This window comes from Bos grunniens, chromosome 16 (assembly GCF_055505025.1).
Source record: "Bos grunniens cultivar Pamir isolate PY7600 chromosome 16, Bosgru_T2T1.0, whole genome shotgun sequence".
NCBI classification, from domain to species: Eukaryota; Metazoa; Chordata; class Mammalia; order Artiodactyla; family Bovidae; genus Bos; species Bos grunniens.
The window spans coordinates 40,979,839-41,001,178 of NC_141180.1; the positions used below are offsets into that span (position 1 = coordinate 40,979,839).

Consider the following 21,340-nt stretch of genomic DNA (forward strand, 5'->3'; position numbering starts at 1 on the left):
ATGGACTGGAATGGGTGAATTCAACTCAGATGACCATTATATCTACTACCGTGGGCAGGAATCCCTTAGAAGAAATGAAGTAGCCATCATGGTCAACAAAAGAGTCCAAAATGCAGACTTGTATGCAATCTCAAAAATGACAGAATGATCTCTGTTCATTTCCAAGGCAAACCATTCACTATCACGGTGATCCTCCAAATCTATGCCTGAACCAGTAAGGCTGAAGAAGCTGAAGTTGAATGGTTCTATGAAGACCTACAAGACCTTCTAGAACTAACATTCAAAAAGATGTCCTTTTCATTATAGGGACTGGAATACAAAAGTAGAAAGTGAAGAAATATCTGGAGTTAACAGGCAAATTTGGCCTTGGAGTACAGAATGAAGCAGGGCAAAGGCTAATGCAGTTTTGCCAAGAGAATGCACTGGTCATAGCAAACACCCTCTTCCAACAACACAAGAGAAGACTCTACACATGAACATCACCAGAGGGCCAACACCGAAATCAGATATATTATATTCTTTGCAGCCAAAGATGCAGAAACTCTACAGTCAGCAAAAACAAGACCAGGAGCTGACTGTGGCTCAGATCATGAACTCCTTATTGCCAATTTCAGACTTAAACTGAAGAAAGTGGGGAAAACCACTAGATCATTCAGGTATGACCTAAATCAAATCCCTAACGATTATACAGTGGAAGTGAGAAATAGATTTAAGGGACTAGATCTGATAGACTGCCTGATGAACTATGGACAAAGTTCGTGACATTGTACAGGAGACAGAGAACAAGACCACTCCTAAGAAAAAGAAATGCAAAAAAGCAAAATGGCTGTCTGGGGAGGCCTTACAAATAGCTGTGAAAAGAAGAGAAGTGCAAGCAAAGGAGAAAAGGAAAGATGTAAGCATCTGAATGCAGAGTTCCAAACAATAGCAAGGAGAGATAAGAAAGCCTTCCTCAGTGATCAGTGCAAAGAAATAGAGGAAAGTAACAGAATGGGAAAGACTAGAGATCTCTTCAAGAAAATTAGAGATACCAAGGGAACATTTCATGTGAAGATGGGCTCAATAAAGGACAGAAATGGTTTGGACCTAACAGAAGCAGAAGATATGAAGAAGAGGTGGCAAGAATACACAGATCAGATCAGATCAGTCGCTCAGTCGTGTCTGACTCTTTGCGACCCCATGAACAGCAGCACACCAGGCCTCCCTGTCCATCACCAACTCCCGGAGTTCACTGAGACTCCCGTCCATTGAGTCAGTGATGCCATCCAGCCATCTCATCCTCTGTCGTCCCCTTCTCCTCCTGCCCCCAACAGTCAACTATTTGCATGAGATGGCCAAAGTACTAGAGTTTCAGCTTTAGCATCATTCCTTCCAAAAAAATCCCAGGGTTGATCTCCTTGCAGTCCAAGGGACTCTCAAGAGTCTTCTCCAACACCACAGTTCAACAGCATCAATTCTTCGGTGCTCAGCCTTCTTCACAGTCCAACTCTCACATCCATACATGACCACAGGAAAAACCATAGCCTTGACTAGACAAACCTTTGTTGGCAAAGTAATGTCTCTGCTTTTGAATATGCTATCTAGGTTGGTCATAACTTTCCTTCCAAGGGGTAAGTGTCTTTTAATTTCATGGCTGCAGTTACCAACTGTAGTGATTTTGGAGCCCAGAAAAAGAAAGTCTGACACTGTTTCCACTGTTTCCCCATCTATTTCCCATGAAGTGGTGGGACCAGATGCCATGATCTTCGTTTTCTGAATGTTGAGCTTTAAGCCAACTTTTTCGCTCTCCACTTACACTTTCATCAAGAGGCTTTTTAGTTCCTCTTCACTTTCTGCCATAAGGGTGGTGTCATCTGCATATCTGAGGTTATTGATATTTCTCCCGGCAATCTTGATTCCAGCTTGTGTTTCTTCCAGTCCAGCGTTTCTCATGATGTACTATGCATATAAGTTAAATAAACAGGGTGACAATATACAGCCTTGACGAAATCCTTTTCCTCTTTGGAACCAGTCTGTTGTTCCATGTCCAGTTCTAACTTGCTTCCTGACCTGCAAACAAATTTCTCAAGAGGCAGATCAGGTGGTCTGGTATTCCCATCTCTTGAAGAATTTTCCACAGTTTATTGTGATCCACACAGTCAAAGGCTTTGGCATAGTCAATACACAGAAGAACTGTACAAAAAAGATCTTCATGACCCAGAAGAGCATGATGGTGTGACTGCTCACCTAGAGCCAGACATCCTGGAATGTGAAGTCAAAGGGGCCTTAGGAAGTATCACTACAAATAAAGCTAGTGGAGGTGATGGAATTCCAGTTGAGCTATCTCAAATTCTGAAAGATGATGCTGTGAAAGTGCTGCACTCAATATGTCAGCAAACTTGAAAAACTCAGCAGTGGCCATGGGACTGGAAAAGGGTTAGTTTTTATCCCAATCCCAAAGAAAGGCAATGCCAAAGAATGCTCAAACTACCACACAATTGCACTCATCTCACATGCTAGCAAAGTAATTTTCAAAATTCTCCAAGCCTGGCTTCAGCAATACGTGAACCGTGAACTTCCAGATGTTCAAGCTGGTTTTAGAAAAGGCAGAGGAACCAGAGATCAAATTGCCAACATTCGCTGGATCATTGAAAAAGCAAGAGAGTTCCAGAAAAACATCTATTTCTGCTTTTATTGACTATGCCAAAACCTCTGACTGTGTGGATCACAACAAACTGTGGAAAATTCTTCAAGAGATGGGCATGCCAGACCACCTGACCTGCCTCTTGAGAAACCTATATGCAGGTCAGGAAGCAACAGTTAGAACTGGACATGGAACAACAGACTGGTTCCAAATAGGAAAAGGAGTACGTCAAGGCTGTATACTGTCACTCTGCTTATTTAACTTATATGCAGAGTACATCATGAGAAACGCTGGGCTGGAAGAAGCAGAAGCTGGAATCAAGATTGCCGGGAGAAATATCAATAACCTCAGATATGCAGACGACACCACCCTTATAGCAGAAAGCGAAGAAGAACTAAAGATAAAGAGCCTCTTAATTCAAGTGAAAGAGGAGAGTGAAAAAGTTGGCTTAAAGCTCAACATTCAGAAAACTGAGATCATGCCATCTGGTCCCATCAGTTCAGTTGAGTTCAGTCACTCAGTCATGTCTGACTCCTTGGTACCCCATGAACTGCAGCAGGTCAGGCCTTCCTGTCCATCACCAACTCCCAGAGTCCACCCAAACACCCATGTCCGTTGAGTCAATGATGCCATCCAACCACCTCATCCTCTGTTGTCCCCTTCTCCTCCTGCCATCAATCTTTCCCAGCATCAGGGTCTTTTCAAATGAGTCACCTCTTCGCCTCAGGTAGCCAAAGTATTGGAGTTTCAGCTTCAACATCAGTCCTTCCAATGAATACCCAGGACTGATCTCCTTTAGGATAGACTGGTTGGATCTCCCTGAAGTCCTAGGGACTCTCAAGAGTCTTCTCCAATACCACAGTTCAAAAGCATCAATTCTTCAGTGCTCAGCTTTCTTCACAGTCCAACTCTCACATCCGTACATGACCACTGGAGAAACCACAGCCTTGACTAGACGGACCATTGTTGACAAAGTAATGTCTCTGCTTTTTAATATGCTGTCTAGGTTGGTCATAACTTTCCTTCCAAGGAGTAAGCGTCTTTTAATTTCATGGCATCCGGTCCCATCACTTCATGGCAAATAGATGGGGAAACAGTGGAAACAGTGGCTGACTTTATTTTTGGGGGCTCCAAAATCACTGCAGATGGTGAATGCAGCCATGAAATTAAAAGACACTTGCTCCTTGGAAGGAAAGTTATGACTAACCTAGACAGCATATTAAAAAGCAGAGACATTACTTTGTCAACAAAGGTCCATCTAGTCAAGGCTAGAGTTTCTCCAGTGGTCATGTACGGATGTGAGAGTTGGACTGTGAAGAAAGCTGAGCACTGAAGAACTGATGATTTTGAACTGTGGTGTTGGAGAAGACTCTTGAGAGTCCCTTGGACTGCAAGGAATCCAACCAGTCCATCCTAAAGGAGATTAGTCCTGGGTGTTCATTGGAAGGACTGATGTTGAAGCTGAGATTCCAGTACTTTGGCCACCTGAGGCAAAGAGCTGACTCACTGGAAAAGACTCTGATGCTGGGAGGGATTGGGGGCAGGAGGAGAAGGGGACGACAGAGGATGAGATAGTTGGATGGCCTCACTGTCTCAATGGACATGAGTTTGGGTAAGCTCCAGGAGTTGGTGATAGACAGGGAGGCTTGGCATGCTGCGGTCCATGGAGTCACAAAGAGTTGGACACAACTGAGCAACTGAACTGAATAAGAATATAACATATAGCATGTTGACTACCGTTGATAATACTGGATTGTATATTTCAAAGTTGCTAATAGAGTAGATCTTAAAACTTATCAATAGGAAAAAAACCTGTAACTACATAGTGATATTAACAGATTTACTGTGGTAATCATTTAGAACATATACAAATATTAAATCATTGTTATACCCGAAATAACATAATGTTACACATCAATTACATCTCAATTAAAAAAAAAAGGTTTACCATGCGTGATTTCAGTGGTTCCTTAGTGGGCGTAAAAAGGGTGGGAGTGGGGAGAGGCTTGAGCAAGTTATGATGCAAGCATGCACACACACCCACATATAATTTGCCAATAAAGTATATGTATGAATTAAGAAGCAATATCTTTTAGCACATAATGATGATTTTGAGGCTGAAACTCCAATACTTTGGCCACCTGATGCAAAGAGCTAACTCATCTGAAAAGACCTTGATGCTAGGGAAGATTGAGGGCAGGAGGAGAAGGGGACCACAGAGGATGAGATGGTTGAATGGCATCATCGACTCGATGGACATGGTTTGGGTGGACTCCGGGAGTTGGTGATGGACAGGGAGGGCTGCCTGCTGCGGTTCATGGGGTCGCAAAGAGTCGGACACGACTGAGCGACTGAACTGAACTGAACTGAATGACTTTAGAGACATTTCATTAGTAGCATTTTAATTTAGGAGGATTAGGAAAAGGTAGTATTTCAGAAATTCTGGGCACTGAGCTCCTTGTGGTTACAAAATGTTGGAAAAGTCCTAAGGCACAATGACACTTAAGGAACAACAACAATAACAAAAATTGGCTTAAGAAGTGGAGAACTGTGCCAGGGGTCTTCATCACTGCATAAGCAAACTGACATTGCCTCTGGCATTTTATAAGCACAAGAAGATAAATTATTACAACTAGGACTAGGATTCTGGATACTTGCTGAAAGAGTTCAAATGTTGCCTAATTATCTAGTTTAGTCTATTCCAGTATTCACTTATTTAAATTCTTAATTAATACCTAGTCAAGTTCCACAAAGAGCTTTAAGGTCTATAAACTTTAATTTTTCCATGACTGCTCTGGGAACGAAACAGCAGAAGTAGCTAAAGTTAAGCAACAGGAGAAAGGAGAAACTGATATAGATAATTCAAATTTATTATGTCACTTAGTATTTCTAAAAATGAAAATCACTTCTTAAAATTACTGACCAACATCCAAATAACTTTCTCTCTCCAGCTAAAATGCTGCTTATTTCTATTACATTCATTGTTTAGCCGCTAAGCTGTGTCTGATCTCTTGCGACCCCATCAACTATAGCCTGCTAGGCTCCTCTGTCCATGGGATTTCCCAGGCAAGAATACTGGAGTGGGTTGCCATTTCCTTCTCCAGGGGATCTTCCTGACCCAGGGATTAAACCCATGTCTCCTGCATTGGAGGCAAGTTCTTAACCATTGAGCCCCCAAGGAATCATGAGATAATTAAATCCTCTCTTTTAGTCAGATTAGACTCTGCTACTTAACTCACTGTGCAAAGTAGATTGTGCTAATTCATAAGAAAGCTTACCTTTGACTAAGTTCCTCCAGGTAGCGACCACTGAGAGACATGTTAACTTCTAAGGCTTTAATACGGTTATTAAGTCTCATAAATACTGATTCCTTTTGGTTTGATCCATGTACAAGATTTCCATTAGCATATCCTAGATCTGAGGAGTTTTGCAATTCAGCATAAAAATCTGTAGCTGTCCTCTGTAACCCTCTTAAAAGGACATCTTCTGGAGACTGTTCGTCATCTTTTACTTCAGGTAATGAAGAAGAATCCACCACAGGAGTGGAAATTTGCTTTGGTGTGTCAGCTATGTTCATTTTGGCTTCCCCAGCTTCAATGTCTGGCATAGTAGCTGTGTTTACAGGTGGCACTATTGTTTCAGATGGCTTTGTGGTAATTCGCATGGAGTTTATGTCTTCTTTTACAACATTATCCATTACTTTATCAAGTATTTTTGTTTCGGAGATCACAGTTGGTTTCTCTATAGAACTAAAACTCTCAGACCTTTTTTCTGTTTCATTATCAACCTCAACAGAACTGTCTTGGGGAATCACTTGTGATGGTGAATGCCCTGCCTCATATTTAACAGGCTCAGATACTTCTATTTTAGATAATGAGTTGATTTCTGGAGTAACATCTAAGAGAACAGATTGAGAAAGAGTTTGAGGATGGCTTGGTTCAAGTTCAATTGCATCTAAAGTGTGATTAATCAAATCTTCCTGGAGCACACCACTTAAATCATCTAGAACACTGGTTTCAGCGTCCTTTTCCTTATTACTGTCTGGCTCTCCACCTGGAGGCTGCAATAATGAAACATCTACTGGTTCTTCAGGAAGTACTAGTGGTGGTTCAGCTGACATAAGATACTCTTTTTGTTTACTCAGAGCAGTTCTGCTGCGTTGCCGATAACGAGCAACTCTAACTGAACACCATTTATATATATATTCCGAAAAACTAGAAATACAACAAATTGTGGTGAGTTCACTGCAAAATATTTGTGTCTCTGACTCAAACCAAGGTGATGTTTCATCCTCTTGTTCACCACTACCCAGAAGGGTCACTGTAGAAGGACTTGCCTCCTCCTCTTCTTCTTGAACTAGCTGTACAATGGGACTTTCTTTTGTAGTATCTGGTGACAATGACTCGATGTCATGTACGTGTCCTTCAGTGGTTTCAAACCTAGAAATACATATCCATAATTATGCTTAAGGAAAATAAATGTATCACACATAAGATAAAAAGAAGGGGCAGTACAGAAAACACTCAAATTTACTTTGAATGAATTACTATCCTTTAAATCACTTTCATTATAAAAACAGTATTATTCAGGAATGGTACAGAAAGATAATCTATCAAGTGACAAGCCAGATGATTCAAATCACCATATTTACCAAATCAAGTTTGTCTTTAATCCCTATTTAAGAATAGTTTGTTATGCGAATATTTCCATTTACTGAACATAGTACCTTTACTGAATATATTTCCATTTAGTGAAGATAGTATCCTTCCTCCCATATTCATCAATATCACAAGCTTTATCACCCCTTATATCAGAAACTGAGCTACCCAAGGGCTATGCAAGTCCCAGTTAGAACAAAAACCCAGGACTCTTACTACGAATGCACTTTGTGCCTGAGTATCCTACTTTCAAGAGTCATCCTACAGTTGGCCCTTGAACTGTATGCAGCGAGTCAGAGCTGCAGCCTTACACACTGTGTAACTTACAGCCTGTCCTCCATATCCACAGTTCCTCTGTACTTTAGTTCTGCATCCACAGATTCAACCAACCGAGATCATCTGTACTGCAGTATTTACTAACGAAAAAAATCCACGTGTAAATAGATCTGTACACTTCAAACCCATTATTCAAGGGTCATCTGCAGATTTCTCAAAGATCATTTCTCTGTGGAGATTTGAGGAATTTCAATGTGGCATTACACACACACACAGGATTATCTGCTCTAGAAAGAAGAAAATATCCCTACTCCCCCCAAATAATCACAGTATTATCTAGGCTAATTTTCTGCTATTGAAAGCTAAATACTTAACCATTGTAATGGAAATCCTGGCTAATAATAAACTATTAGTGTCACTAACTTAGTCCTATCTTTGGTCTCTGGAGTATGCGTGTCCAGTAGGGAAGAGTGGGGAATTCAAGCTGGTGGGAACAGTGTTGAAAATTATGTGGTCCCTTCCAAGATAAAGGTAATGAATTTCTAGGTGCAGGCTTTGTAGCAACAAAGGTATAATTTGAAAAAAACAAAGTAATTTGAATACCAAAAAGAAATTTTCATATGTAAATTTTCCTACTGTGAAACACTACTAAAATTGCCAGGAAATGTCTTTAAATGAAGTCTAATATCATAACAGCAAAAGTAGGAATAAAAAACAACCACCAGTATCTAGGGACTTCCTTTGCAGTCCACTGACTGGAACTTTGTCTTACAATGCAGGGGTATGAGTTTGATCCCTGGTCAGGAGAAGGCGATGGCGCCCCACTCCAGTACTCTTGCCTGGAAAATCCCATGGACGGAGCAGCCTGGTAGGCTGTAGTCCATGGGGTCGCTAAGAGTCGGACACGACTGAGCGACTTCATTTTCACTTTTCACTTTCATGCATTGGAGAAGGAAATGGCAACCCACTCCAGTGATCTTGCCTGGAGAATCCCAGGGACGGGGGAGCCTGGTGGGCTGCCGTCTACGGGGTCGCACAGAGTCAGAAATGACTGAAGTGACTTAGCAGCAGCAGCAGCAGCAGGAGGCTAAGATCACAGATGCTCAGAGTCAAAAAACCAAAACAAAAGTAATATCATAACAAATTCAATAAAGGCTTTAAAAATAGTCCACATTTAAAAAAAATTTTTTTTCTACAGAAAATTTTTTTTAAAAGACAATATCTAAAAGCTGGACTTTCATTTTGTTGATAATAAAATAGTAAACAGACTAAATTAAAACATAATTAGGCTAAGCTTCCCTTAACAGATGATACAGATATAGACAGCTGTATATAGTCTCTACACAATATTTCTTACAACTAAATTGAATAATTTGGTAAAAATTAAGTTATACTATCTTTGTGTTGTGCTGTGCTTAGTCACTCAGTCGTGTTCTTCTCTTTGCGACCCCATGGACTGTAGCTTGCCAGGCTCCTCTGTCCATGGGGAATCTCCAGGAAAGAATACTGGAATGGGTTGCCATGCCCTTCTCCAGGGAATCTTCCCAACCAGAGAAGATCAGGGATCGAATTCAGGTCTCCCACACTGAAGGCAGATTCTTTATCATCTGAGTCACCAGGGAAGCCCTATCATCTATATACACTCTAATCAGAGTTACACTTTTAGAAACTCAAACCTGGGAAAAGAAAGTAAGTCATCATTTCATAAAAATTTTTGAGTGATACTGTATCATGGATTCTTTTATTTTTTTCAGAGGACTGCCATATAATCATCAAAAAGAATTTAAAACAAACATACATGAAGAAACATTAAGTAAAGAAACTTATGTAAGAATATCTACTAAAAAACAAAACTCTAAAGCAAAAGAGTAAAAACTGCTACATTAGCCAGATGTGGTATCTTTCAATAAATATTTACACACACACACACGAAGGGGTAAATGTGTGTGTGTGTGTGTAAAATAAAATTAATTTAGTTTTGAAAAATAAAGACATACTATGTGTTAGTCACTGAAGAACCTAGTTACAAAACCGAGACAGATCCACATAATTAGAAACAGCAAGAATTTCTATCCCAGAGATTTCTTAGGACCATCTAGGAATCAGTAACACATAATGTTATATTTCAGGAAAACACAAATTTGACACTGTGCCCGTCAAAGCACAAAAATCTCATTTTTAAATTAACATAGTACCTTGAAATTACAGCTCCAAAGCTCACTGAGGTTTCATTACTTATTACCTTGAACTGTTTCATGTAAATATCTTGCCTCATTATGTAGAGTTCCTCTGAGAGAAATGTCTGTCAAAGTTTACAGGGAGTATATCTAATGAAATATACATAGCTAAATTTATAATAACTATAACCAGATTATCCCAATAACCCAAATCATTAATAAGCCTATCTATTTTAGATCAGAGGTTGAGGTACAAACCTTAATCACCTCTACCTCTGGTCTAGAAAAGACCAGAATTTGAGTAAGCTCCGAGTTGGTGATGGACAGGGAAGCCTGGTGTGCTGCAGTCCATGGGGTCACAAAGAGTCGGACACTACTGAACGACTGAACTGACTGACTGACGCATATATATCCCTGCCCAAAGTAACCACTGCAACCTGGGGAAAGACCTGTATCATTCAATTTCAGAAAATGAACACTCCAAGAGTAAGCTGTGTGACCAACACATCGTTTAAAAATCACTGCTCTAAGTATTTCAGGTATCCTGTATAGCTTTCTAGGCATAGCACAGATATATAAATAATCAAGGCTTTTAAATCCGAACTCAATAAAAACAGGTCTTTAAAATTTGTCCTCAAACTTATACCTGCAGAGTTAATTATTTGCAATAAGGAAAAGATTAAGTATTGTAAATAATAAAAGTAACACTATATCAAAATAACGCACATTTGGTCTATCTACGGTGAACTGCCAGTATACAAAAAGCAACTCAAAGATGTTTTAAGTGGCTGTGGAATGTCTGTCCCATGATTCGGAGTTTTTCATTTTCCACAGATCACAAATACCTTTTTATGTACAAGTATATCTCTCTTTTAATAGAACTCTAATATCCCAGTATAACTTACTCATGTGATGGAACAGGAGCTGAAACAGGAGCTGATTCAGGCATTTTGGGTGCAGCTGTGGCAGAAGCATTCTCAGATATAGTTTTATTTCCTATTTTAAGAAAGATGTCCATATTGAGTTTAATTTTAAAAAGCTATACCATGAAAATTTCACTATAACAAATAAGGAACTTTAGATTCTTCAAGGGAGAAGAAAAAAGGCAAACAGGTTTTCTACTGCAGACTCTGCTTTTCTTTTTTTCCATCAAGTTCTTTTAAAAAGAAATAATCATTGAAAGTCACAACTATAAGTAGTGCATATTCTTTCTCAACTTCTCAGAAAATTAAAGCAAGTAACTATGAGTTTTGTGTAATCTTACATGATTAATAAGACACTGGAGTTAACTAAAGAGAATAAGAAGAAATAAATGGGACATTTTAAGTTTGCACTTAGAACTAAATTTTATTAAAGTATATTTGACATACAACATTATATCCATTTTCATGTGTACAACGTAGTGATATGACATTTGTATACATTGCAAAATGATCACAATAAGTCTAGCTGCCATCTGCCACCACACTGCATTCCCCATGTTATATATTACAACCCCATGACTTATTTTATAAATGGAATGAAGTATTTTTGAAAACAAAAAAAGGGTAAGATTGTTTCCCCTTGTTCATAATATTCATATTTCTATTACTTTCTAAATTGAATTGCTATTTGATAAATAAAAGCATACTTCAAGTAACCATTAGAGCATCAAAACCTCAGGAAAGAACTAGGGATAAAATCAATACTTCTACAGCAGGTTAAGAGTGAAAAATCAAATTAATGATTTTTATATAGACAAGATCCTATTTATTAAAGAGAACTTGTGAAATTCAAATAAACAATGAATAATAGAAGATTGGCAAGTTCCTTTGAATGGTTTCTGTATTTCTAAATAAAAAAATCAAACTGCTTGGCTTATTAATTAATTTTACTAACTAGGAAGACCCCTGGAGTATCATATATTTAAAAGACCCATAAAATGATTAGGTACCTTCTGTCAGGTCTTCAGTTTTTGCTCCCAGAATATTAGCGGCAATATTCACCATATTTAGAATGGCATCTAAAACAAAATTCAATCAGAAAAAGATACTAATACACCTAAATATTTTCATATAACTGATATCAGATAGTAAAAAACCATTTGTAATGGTCTTTTGCATTTTTTGGACTAATTACCTTTTCGCTCACCTTACTATTAGTCCAATACAGGATACAAATTTCAGGCAAAAAGTATTATATATAAATCTGAACTTTTATATTCAGAAGGATTTTAAAATCTAATTATACTTTTTTTACAAAACTTCTCCAAACCTTTCAGCAAATACTACCTTCAGCATATCACAAGATTCAAGTTATATTCAGCATATAGCCTGCACTGAGACAGGAAAAAAATGTGACAACCCATAATTTACAGAAAAGCCTTGTTTTTTTTTTTTTAAAGAAAAGGTTCTACAGTTTAAACCAAAAACAAACAAAAAATCCTTTTCCTAAACATGTGTCTTTCATAGGTAAAAATAAATAAAATAGGAAGATTATTCTTCAAAGGACAGCAGAAAGACTATTTTCAACTATGAATATAAAATATCTAAGTAATATGGTTAAATCCCAAATTGACACTGCATAGAATCATGCCTTTGATGACTTATAACAATGTTTAATGGACAATAAATGACAAATTCTTTTCTGAACTGGGTGAATATAGGCACAGGAAGATGAATTAAAAGTCAAAGTCATAAAACTTAAGTGCTGTAGGTAAAGCAATCTGCATACTTTCTAATTCTTCCTCTCTTTCCAAAGTGGTTATCTCAATGATGAGTAAAGTGCTACAAACCTTAATATCTACATAAATGGCTGAAGATACATGAGGACCACGAAATATCATAACTCCATAAAAAGCTGGCTTGGAACAGACGACTTCCTTCTAGTAATTTAATGTAATTTCACAGGAAATTAAATTCCAACTCCAATCTAATCTCTGAAATTCTACTAGAAGGTAATTCACCAGGTTTTTCTACCATTAAAATACTAACATCTGGCAGGGGCTACATATTAAACCTCATCACTTTTTTCCATCTTGGTTTCCTTTCCTAAAAGAGATCTGAGTTTTCATCACACATTCATGAAAACCAGAGATGTGAGAAGTAGGAAAGGATCTAAAGAAGGAAAAGCTAGCATATTCAGAAGGTTGGGAACAAGCCAAGCACTGTCACCTGGTGCTGATACTGTAAACATACGTTTTATGACAGGTAAAAATAGGAGATTTTAGACTTTTAAATGTGATAACTAGTAGTACATAATTATTAATTTTAAACTTTACATAACTATGATTCTATAATCTGAAAGACAACAAGCAGTGGTACTTTGTTTCCAATCATTACTTGAACACACAAAAGCTTTATATTTGCTTTTGAAATATCTAGGATTATAGGTCAATCCTGTCCTTTCACCTGGGAAATTGTAAAAACAGAGAAGCAGTCTTAGAACTTAGGCTAAACGACACCTCAGCATAAAAACAGGAAATGGAAACTCCATTCCTTTATAAACAAAACTTAAGTAGCAATGGAAACTCTGTATTTCCTCATAAATCAAATTTTAATGTCAACCAATATTGCAAGGAGATCAAACCAGTCAATCCTAAAGGAAATCAGTCCTGAAGATTCAGTGGAAGGACTGATGCTGAAGTTCCAATATTCTGGCCACTTGATGTGAAGAGCCGACTGATTAGAAAAGACAGTGATGCTGGCAAAGATTGAAGGCAGGAGGAGAAGGAGACGACAGAGGATGAGATGGTTGGATGACTCTATGGACATAAGTTTGAGCAAGCTCCTGGAGTTGGTAATGGACAGAGAAGCCTGGCATGCTGCAGTCCATGGGGTCACAAAGGGTCAGGACATGACTCAGCGACTGAACTGCACTGAATATTTCAATAGTAGTATCTGATCCTCTACTTAGCCTGATAGCTGAAGTTCAATCAAAATTGACTGCTCACAGAACCCAAATTCTGAAATTAAGTTTATATTCTAAGTCCCTTATACTTGCTTCAAAGGGCAATCTTACTTCAGATTTCAAATTTTTGCATTTAAATTTTTTGGTATTATTATTAAAAGCTTTAAAAATCTGTATCTGTTGATCTGTGTAGAGAAAGAAGTTTTAGAGTACTACTTTTTAATATAAATTTTTATACTAGTACCTAAAATAAGGAAGATTTATACATACTACTCATCATTTAAAAATATTGTTTATTATTTCAGAGAGCCATTTGGTAACAAAAGCAAAATCTGGCAGATTCTTCTCAGCCCATTTAACCTATTAAGAAATAATCTTGCTATGTTCACAGAATGCTGTCAAATACAGTTTTTTTCTTTTGGGAGAAAGCAGCTTTGTGAATTTTCTTACCAGTCTCACTTTGCATCTAAACACATGACTACTTGTCACGATCATAATCTAATCACTGAAAAGCCTTCAGAAAGGCTAAAGGGTAAAAGCAACAATTTGGAATATAGTGCGATACTAGACACCTGCTCTCAATTTCTCATGGATTTGCCAACTCCTTTCTCTTGAATTGGGTAACTTATTCATCCCATCCCATTACTTTAGGAATGAAAAACTCTCCTACGGACCAAATATCAACATGTTATATACACTAAGTCCCCAACACACCAATGGCTCTTTTTGATACAGAAAACCAAATGCCTATGCTACAACACAAGACAAACCAGTAAAAAAACTACTTCCTCCTATGTGTACTGAGCTACTAACTCTGCAACACACCTACCTTCATTCTCTGTTACTCCTTCTAGGATCTTAAAATAAATACATTCATAAAAAGTATTCTGACTTAAAACAAAAACTACAGTTTGTCTTAAACTTAGGCAGAAAGAGAAGCAGAAATCTGGCCCTTAGCAAATCTGATGACTCTAATAAAATACAGATCATATTTAGAAGTAAAGGCAGACTTGCAAGAATATCAAAGTAGAGAGTGGCCTGGAAGAGCCACATGACCAAGCACAAGTAGAGTAGATTGATACGAAGAATTTCTGTTGATGTAAAATATGAAAATGCTCTAGCTCAAGAATGTAAACAAAGATTCAGGCAGAAGAGTCCCAGAATTGGCAAACATAGAAAGCCAAGAATGTTGCTCTAAGATAGTACTCTCTCCTTTCTGGAAGTTCAGTAAATTATATAATATCAAAAATGTCTAAATAAGCAGCATGCTTATTAGAGTAGCATGCATGCTCTTTGACAATCAAGTCCCATTAGAAGCAACATACTCTGGTGACATATATTTCCTGTGACTACCAATTACTCAATAGCAAAAGAAAAAAAGAGTTTCTCTTTTAAATTAAAGGCACAGAATTCTGTTTTGGAGACACTGTGTAAATATTAAAAATAAATTAGGTGCAAAATTGGCCAATTTCAAGCTAATTTAGAAAGTGGTGATGATTATAGTCAAATTCAGACATTCCACTGCCAGAGACGAGCTCTTTGGCCTGATTCCACCTTGTTATTTTTTCCTAACATTATATTACATTGGAGAAAGTAACTAGGTCAAGCTCAAAACCAGTCTAGACTATTCAGAGAAAACCAGAAGGATATAGGTATCAAAGGCAGCAGTATTAGGTCATGCTTATTAACTTAATAACAGCAAAGTCTTATCACTCAGCTACTACCACCTCTCTTGTTCTGAAACATCAAGAAATGGATATCTTTTTAAACCTCTCATACTTGGGCTCAGCTGATATCCTCCCATCCACCTTGTCTCCACTATACAAAATTTTTCAACACCTAGGAACACCAGAACGTAAATGGACTGCTCTTCCAGAAAGCCATAGAAACAAAAATGAAATGTGTTACCAAGAAACATATCTTCAAGGAAAAAGATCCAGAAAATAGGGTCTAAAAAAATTCTATGTCTCATTAATTAAAATAATACATCAGTCAGAGAAGTGATTACAAATAAGGAAATGTCCTCTACTGAAAACATTTTAATGCTGTCTTGGAGTTAATCCCACAGGAAGATAGAGAAAGAAAGCAAAATATCAACAAAATTTTCCCCTATCTAAAACTATAGTAAATCATTACTTCTGGAAGGTGCTCCTTTGTTCCCAGTAACCACCAAAAACTAGAGAACTTTTAGTCTGGGGCTATTTTCTGACCCCATAAAATAACAATGCCGCCTCACAGCTAAATCAGCATTACTGAATTATGATATGATGACTATTACGTAATATAAACTTTAAATATATTAAATATAAATAAATATATTTAATTTAAAATATAAATTTTAAACTACAAATTTAAGGACAAGAACAAACATCTTAACATCCAATTAAATAAAATAGCATCATTGTCTCATTCCTAAAAAACTATCCCATAGCAGCGAATGAGGCACCTGTTTTTAATGCTATCATCAGCAGAAATCGCTAACTGCTAAGTCACTTCAGTCGTGTCCGACTCTGCACGACCCCACAGACGGCAGCCCAACAGGCTCCACCGTCCCTGGGATTCTCCAGGCAAGAACACTGGAGTGGGTTGCCATTCCTTCTCCAATGCATGAAAGTGAAAAGTGAAGTCGCTCAGTCGCTCAGTTGTGTCTGACTCTTAGCGACCCCATGGACTGCAGCCTAGCAGGCTGCTCCGTCCATGGGATTTTCCAGGCAAGAGTACTGGAGTTGGGTGCCACTGCCTTCTCCAAGAAATTGCTAAGGATACACTTAAAAGTAATCAATAATATCTAAAAAGTCAGTTGACTAGCAACAGAGTAAAAATATATTAAGCTAATCTATAACAAAGTTAAATATTACATAAAAGCATTCCCTTTATGCAGTTATTTTTTAACATTCTTTTTCCTATTCCCTAAGAAAGTCCACTGAAATCTATAGTCTTCTATGGAGAGGGAGAGGACAAGAAAGGAAGAAAGGGAAAAAGATAAAAGATGAGAAGAAAGACAAGTGACTCTTAATTTCATATAGTGTAGTCACCAAATATCTACCTAAGTATAGGTACTACTGGTTGAGTACCTTAAAAAGCTATGAAGACAATATAGACAGTGAGACTGGGATTCAAACAACTCAAGAGTAAAATAAAAACGCACAAATCGTCTTCTATGTTACTAAGATTTACTTTCATTAAATTCAATTATTAACCTCCAAATAAAAAGTCCTTATTTTGGGGGACTAACCAAAAATAACAAATGTAAAATACACCTACCTGCATTCTAACAGTAAAAATAAACTGTCAGTCGGTAAACGTCTTTCCAGGAGTCTACTTGGCTAGCCTATCTATAAGTTCAGATAATAGGCTGGCAAGACAAGAAGCTAAACAACTAGTATCTTAGTCCTTTTTTTTTTCAGTTTACAAAGAGTGTATTATTATCACTATTATTGTTACTGCTTGGGAATCACCATTATCATGAATAAGAACAGCCTTTATGCTTTATAATTAATCAGGAAACTAACCATATCCATACATTAACAAATCCTCATTTGGTAGGATTTCACTGATGAGTACCACTTCCAAAATAAACTCCTTTCCTACCAAGTATGATTACCTAGATGCTCTTATTTATATGGTCTAGGACCTCTTTAACAATTCTTTCCCCAAGTAAATTCATATCCCATTCTTCACTCTAAGGAACTTGCCTAAAAATATAACTACTTCTTTTTGTAAAAGAACCGACCTATGTTTGCATTTTGCCTCTCTTCTTTGTTTACATATATTCTACTTTATTCCTATGAAAATACTTTAAAAAAGTATTCTTTGATTTCAACTCAAAGTTCAACACTAAGACAGAAGGAGCCCCCTAAACTTCAAAACAAAATGTTCACATATGCCGGGAAACAGAAGTTGAGATATACTTTAATAATAGTGACTAGAAAAACCCCCAAATACTCACTTGTAGCAGAACCAAGAAGGTTTTTTGAGGATTTATCCTCCCCAGTATTATAATCCAGTGGGTAATCTGTTCAGAGAAAATGAAGGTTAATTATGCTGAGAATTATCTCAGATGATATGTTTAAAAGCACAAATTATGTCAAGTCAGTTGACAAAACAATTTTACAGTTTTCATTATACATCCAAAGCACATTCACAAAAAAGGAAATTCATAAACCATTTATCAAACAGATAACCAAAGAATATATTTCTACTGCTTGCAAAAATTTTAATCACATTTATAAGACTTTTATTCAAGCTTTCAGTGTAGTTTACCAACCCCTAGTAAATGACTTCACTTATGGGAAAACTAGGGAATGCAAAAATTAGATTTTTCAGACTACAGTTTAAGACATCTTAAAACAAGAACTTAATAAAATAGAAATGGAAGGTGTCATAAAACATTCTCTGACCTCTGCAGGCTCATGGGAATTTCTCAAAAACTCATGCCTCAATATGCTTGCTTGCTTGCTCTTAGGCTAAAGGCAAATCAAAGAAACTCATGCTCAATTCTACTATGTCAGTTGCCTTTGAGTAATAGGCTTTGGGGCCTGGCATAGGGATATAACCATAATTTATTAGCACTGGGGTAATGGAAGGGAGTTTCAAGTCAAATAACTGATCAACAAGCAGAAAATTATTTTAGAAAATAGGTTTAGGAGAAAATTAGTTACTAGGGTTAAAAACAAGGAATAAACTAAAGACTAATCATCATGGCAGTCTTTTTAAGTGACCTACATTTACCCATTTAAAAAACAAAAACATATACATAAATAGTTACTTTTTAAAAATCACTCACCATAGTCCTCATCAAATAGTTCTTGACGTTCTGACTGATACTGGGAATCAGCAATCTCTTCATATTCTTCCACCATGCTAGTGCCAAAAACCCTGTTAACAACAATTTCATTGAAGTTTTTCATTAATGTCTTATTAAGACTCATCTCTTCATAATAAATGACAAACTATAATAATTTTGGTTGTTTTGAGCATCGTTAACTTTGAACTCAAAAACAATGACTTTCTCAATCCACTGTTTTCATTACAATGTTAATCTATTTAAGGCATTTAAAAATATAATGACTAATAGGCCAATGACTTACTGGCCTAAAATGTTTCCATTTATTATCATCATATCAAGCAAGCTAAACTGAACATATAAAATGAAGGTTCTTTTTTCCTAACAAAGGAAAAAAAAATTTTTAAGGAGGATTCACAAATCGTGGTTTATTCAGATTGTGAAACTTACATAGCAGTTTAAAGAAATCAGAAATATACTATTACGGTCATTATCAAATCATACTGATAGATACAAAATGAAACTGCAAAATACATACAGTTCAGCATAAAAAATTTAAAATACTTTTTTCAAGGATATAATTATGAATATAAATTCTCAAAAAAAATTAGAAATGATACATGCCAAATTCCTATCTAAATTTTTACACTTTTCTAAACTGTATGCAAAAGGAAGAAAGGTTTAGCAGTATATTTTTTATGGTGTTATCTCACGTAATAACAAATGATTTCTTCACTTTAAATATACTGGGATTTTTATGTTGCCTTTTTTTCTTTTTAAACCACTCAGTAAATATTTTTGCTCTGTATTACCTTATAAGGCTTAATGGACAAAAGTGCTCTGATCCAAAATGTGATACCAACTCCACCTAAAGAATAAAAGCACACAAAATGGCAAGCCAGCACAGTGTATGTGAAATTATCTAACAAAATATTGTTTTTTCATTACAGTATTTCTAAAAATAAAGTCCTAATTTTCCCCAAAACTAGTATTTGTAAAGTTTTGCTTTGCCATGCAATAATATGTCATGCCCTATTATTCAATATTGCAAAAGAGAAGGTTGCTAACCTTTATGTACTTGATGAACATCTGAAGCAAGAGAAAGGAAAAGAAAAAGAAATCAGTTCCGAAGTCTGAATAACATGCCATAAGCAACATTCAATATTTGTAAATTATATTGTATAATTAAAGTATAGAAAGCAATATACTGTGATGGATAACATTGTAGTACTCATTTCTTTGCAGAAACCAAAGCAATGATTTGCATTTATTTTTACCATCACAACTAGAAAATATAGTGCAACTGTAATGAAATAAATTAACTTTAACCTAAAATCCACTGCTGCTGTTTTATTTATCCATTAGATCTGAAAGCATTCTAAAAGTAATTAAAGCATATCTAGAAATAACCTGTCTTATATTACACTAAATATTATAAATGTTATCATGTATATACCTACATATTAATACATTGATACCTATATGTGGCTATACATATCTAATGAACATACATATTGATAAAAAGATTAACATAATAAAAAATAATATTTATTCTTGCACAATACTATATACAAACTATTTTGGGGAAAATTTGGATTTCTGACATGCTGCTATTTTAAGTATAACTTATAGAACTAGAGGATATTTATCAATTCATTTTCAAAATATAAGCTATTAAAAAGCATTTTTTAAAATATGGGTTTTAATTCTTTTGGGATGAGCAAAACTCAGGTAAACTTATATAACATTTATCAATATAAAATAAGAATCAGAAGTAAATGTTTTTTGCTTTTAGGTTTAAATCTACCAAATAGGGCTTTTAAGAAAACCAGTCATCAAAATGCTCTATAGTCTCCCATTATAAAGAAGACAAAGTAGGGAGCTTTATATAGGATTTTTCTGTTATCACTAATAAAATGTTCTGTTATTAACAAAGTAGACTCTATAAAGAATGATTCTTGGAACTATTTCACAACATGTGAGCTGTGTTCATTGCAAAATCAGGTATTGTATCATCTGCCAAAGTATTTTATGTATTTTTTTTGGCATTACAGTATAGAAACTGCTACATAAAAAGGTCATTAAACTGGTTCAGAATTCACTTTAAAAAGAAACTGAAAATGTATCATCATTTTTCTGAACACTGTTGAATCATTAACTGAAAATATCAACTGTACTTTAAAAACAGCATTTTTATAAAAATATTTTTATATGGAGAGTAGGAATACTACAAGTTTACCCATTTACAGAAGCCAATTTAATACATGCTTACAAAAGACACAGAAAGTAAAATCCCAAGAGACGAGTAGGTAGGTATAAGTTTTCACATTTAAAGAAGAAATAATTAGGAAGAAAATTAGAGCTGCTGTCATTCCAAAAGGTCTTACTAACAACACAGTTGTACTTTAAGGTATGGCTATAGTATCATAAAGAAAAAAAAAAGGAAGAAGTAAAAAGGAGTAAGAAATTCCCATATTTTGTCTAAATTCAAGAGTGATAATAATTCTATTTTGGTAGATAATTCACCTCAAGACTGGTGAGAGAGGCAGTAGGAATTTATGGCTTTTATTAGAGTATAGTTGATTTACAATGGTGCATTAGTTTCCACTGTACAGCAAAATTTATCATATATATATACACACATACATATATATATACACACACTCTTTTATACACACTCTTTTAGATTCTTCACCCATACAGGTCATTACAGAGTACTGAGAAGAGTTTCCTGTGCTATATGGTAGGTTCTTATTAGTTACCTACTTTATGTATAGTAGTGTGCATTTGTCAATACCAGTCTCCCAATTTATCTCTCCTCCTACCCTCCACGTTACCCTCTGGTAACCATAAGTTTGTTTTCTACATCTGTAGTTCTATTTCTGTTTGTAAGTAGTTCGTTTGTACCATTTTTTAGATTCTACATATAAGC

The 21,340-nt window shown here is 36.1% G+C and overlaps 1 protein-coding gene across 23 annotated transcripts in view; it reads right to left on the reverse strand.

Moving 5' to 3' along the window:
* Positions 1-21,340, reverse strand: part of SUCO (SUN domain containing ossification factor) — an 89,692-nt gene that overhangs the window by 19,394 nt on the left and 48,958 nt on the right. For 12 of the 23 annotated variants that reach the window (XR_015143458.1, XR_015143457.1, XR_015143465.1 and 9 more), the window contains exons 12-18: positions 19,477-19,497; positions 19,221-19,276; positions 18,409-18,500; positions 17,572-17,637; positions 11,668-11,736; positions 10,640-10,730; positions 5,902-7,062 (exon numbers count right to left, since the gene is read on the reverse strand). Coding sequence is in view for 8 of the 23 variants with exons in the window: in XM_086344627.1 (XP_086200753.1) it covers positions 5,902-7,062; positions 10,640-10,730; positions 11,668-11,736; positions 17,572-17,637; positions 18,409-18,500; positions 19,221-19,276; positions 19,477-19,497 (1,556 nt within the window). In the remaining 15 variants the exon portion in view is untranslated. The remainder of the gene's footprint in view (positions 1-5,901; positions 7,063-10,639; positions 10,731-11,667; positions 11,737-17,571; positions 17,638-18,408; positions 18,501-19,220; positions 19,277-19,476; positions 19,498-21,340) is intronic. The other 11 variants (XR_015143468.1, XR_015143462.1, XR_015143461.1 and 8 more) reach the window with 1 other exon arrangement.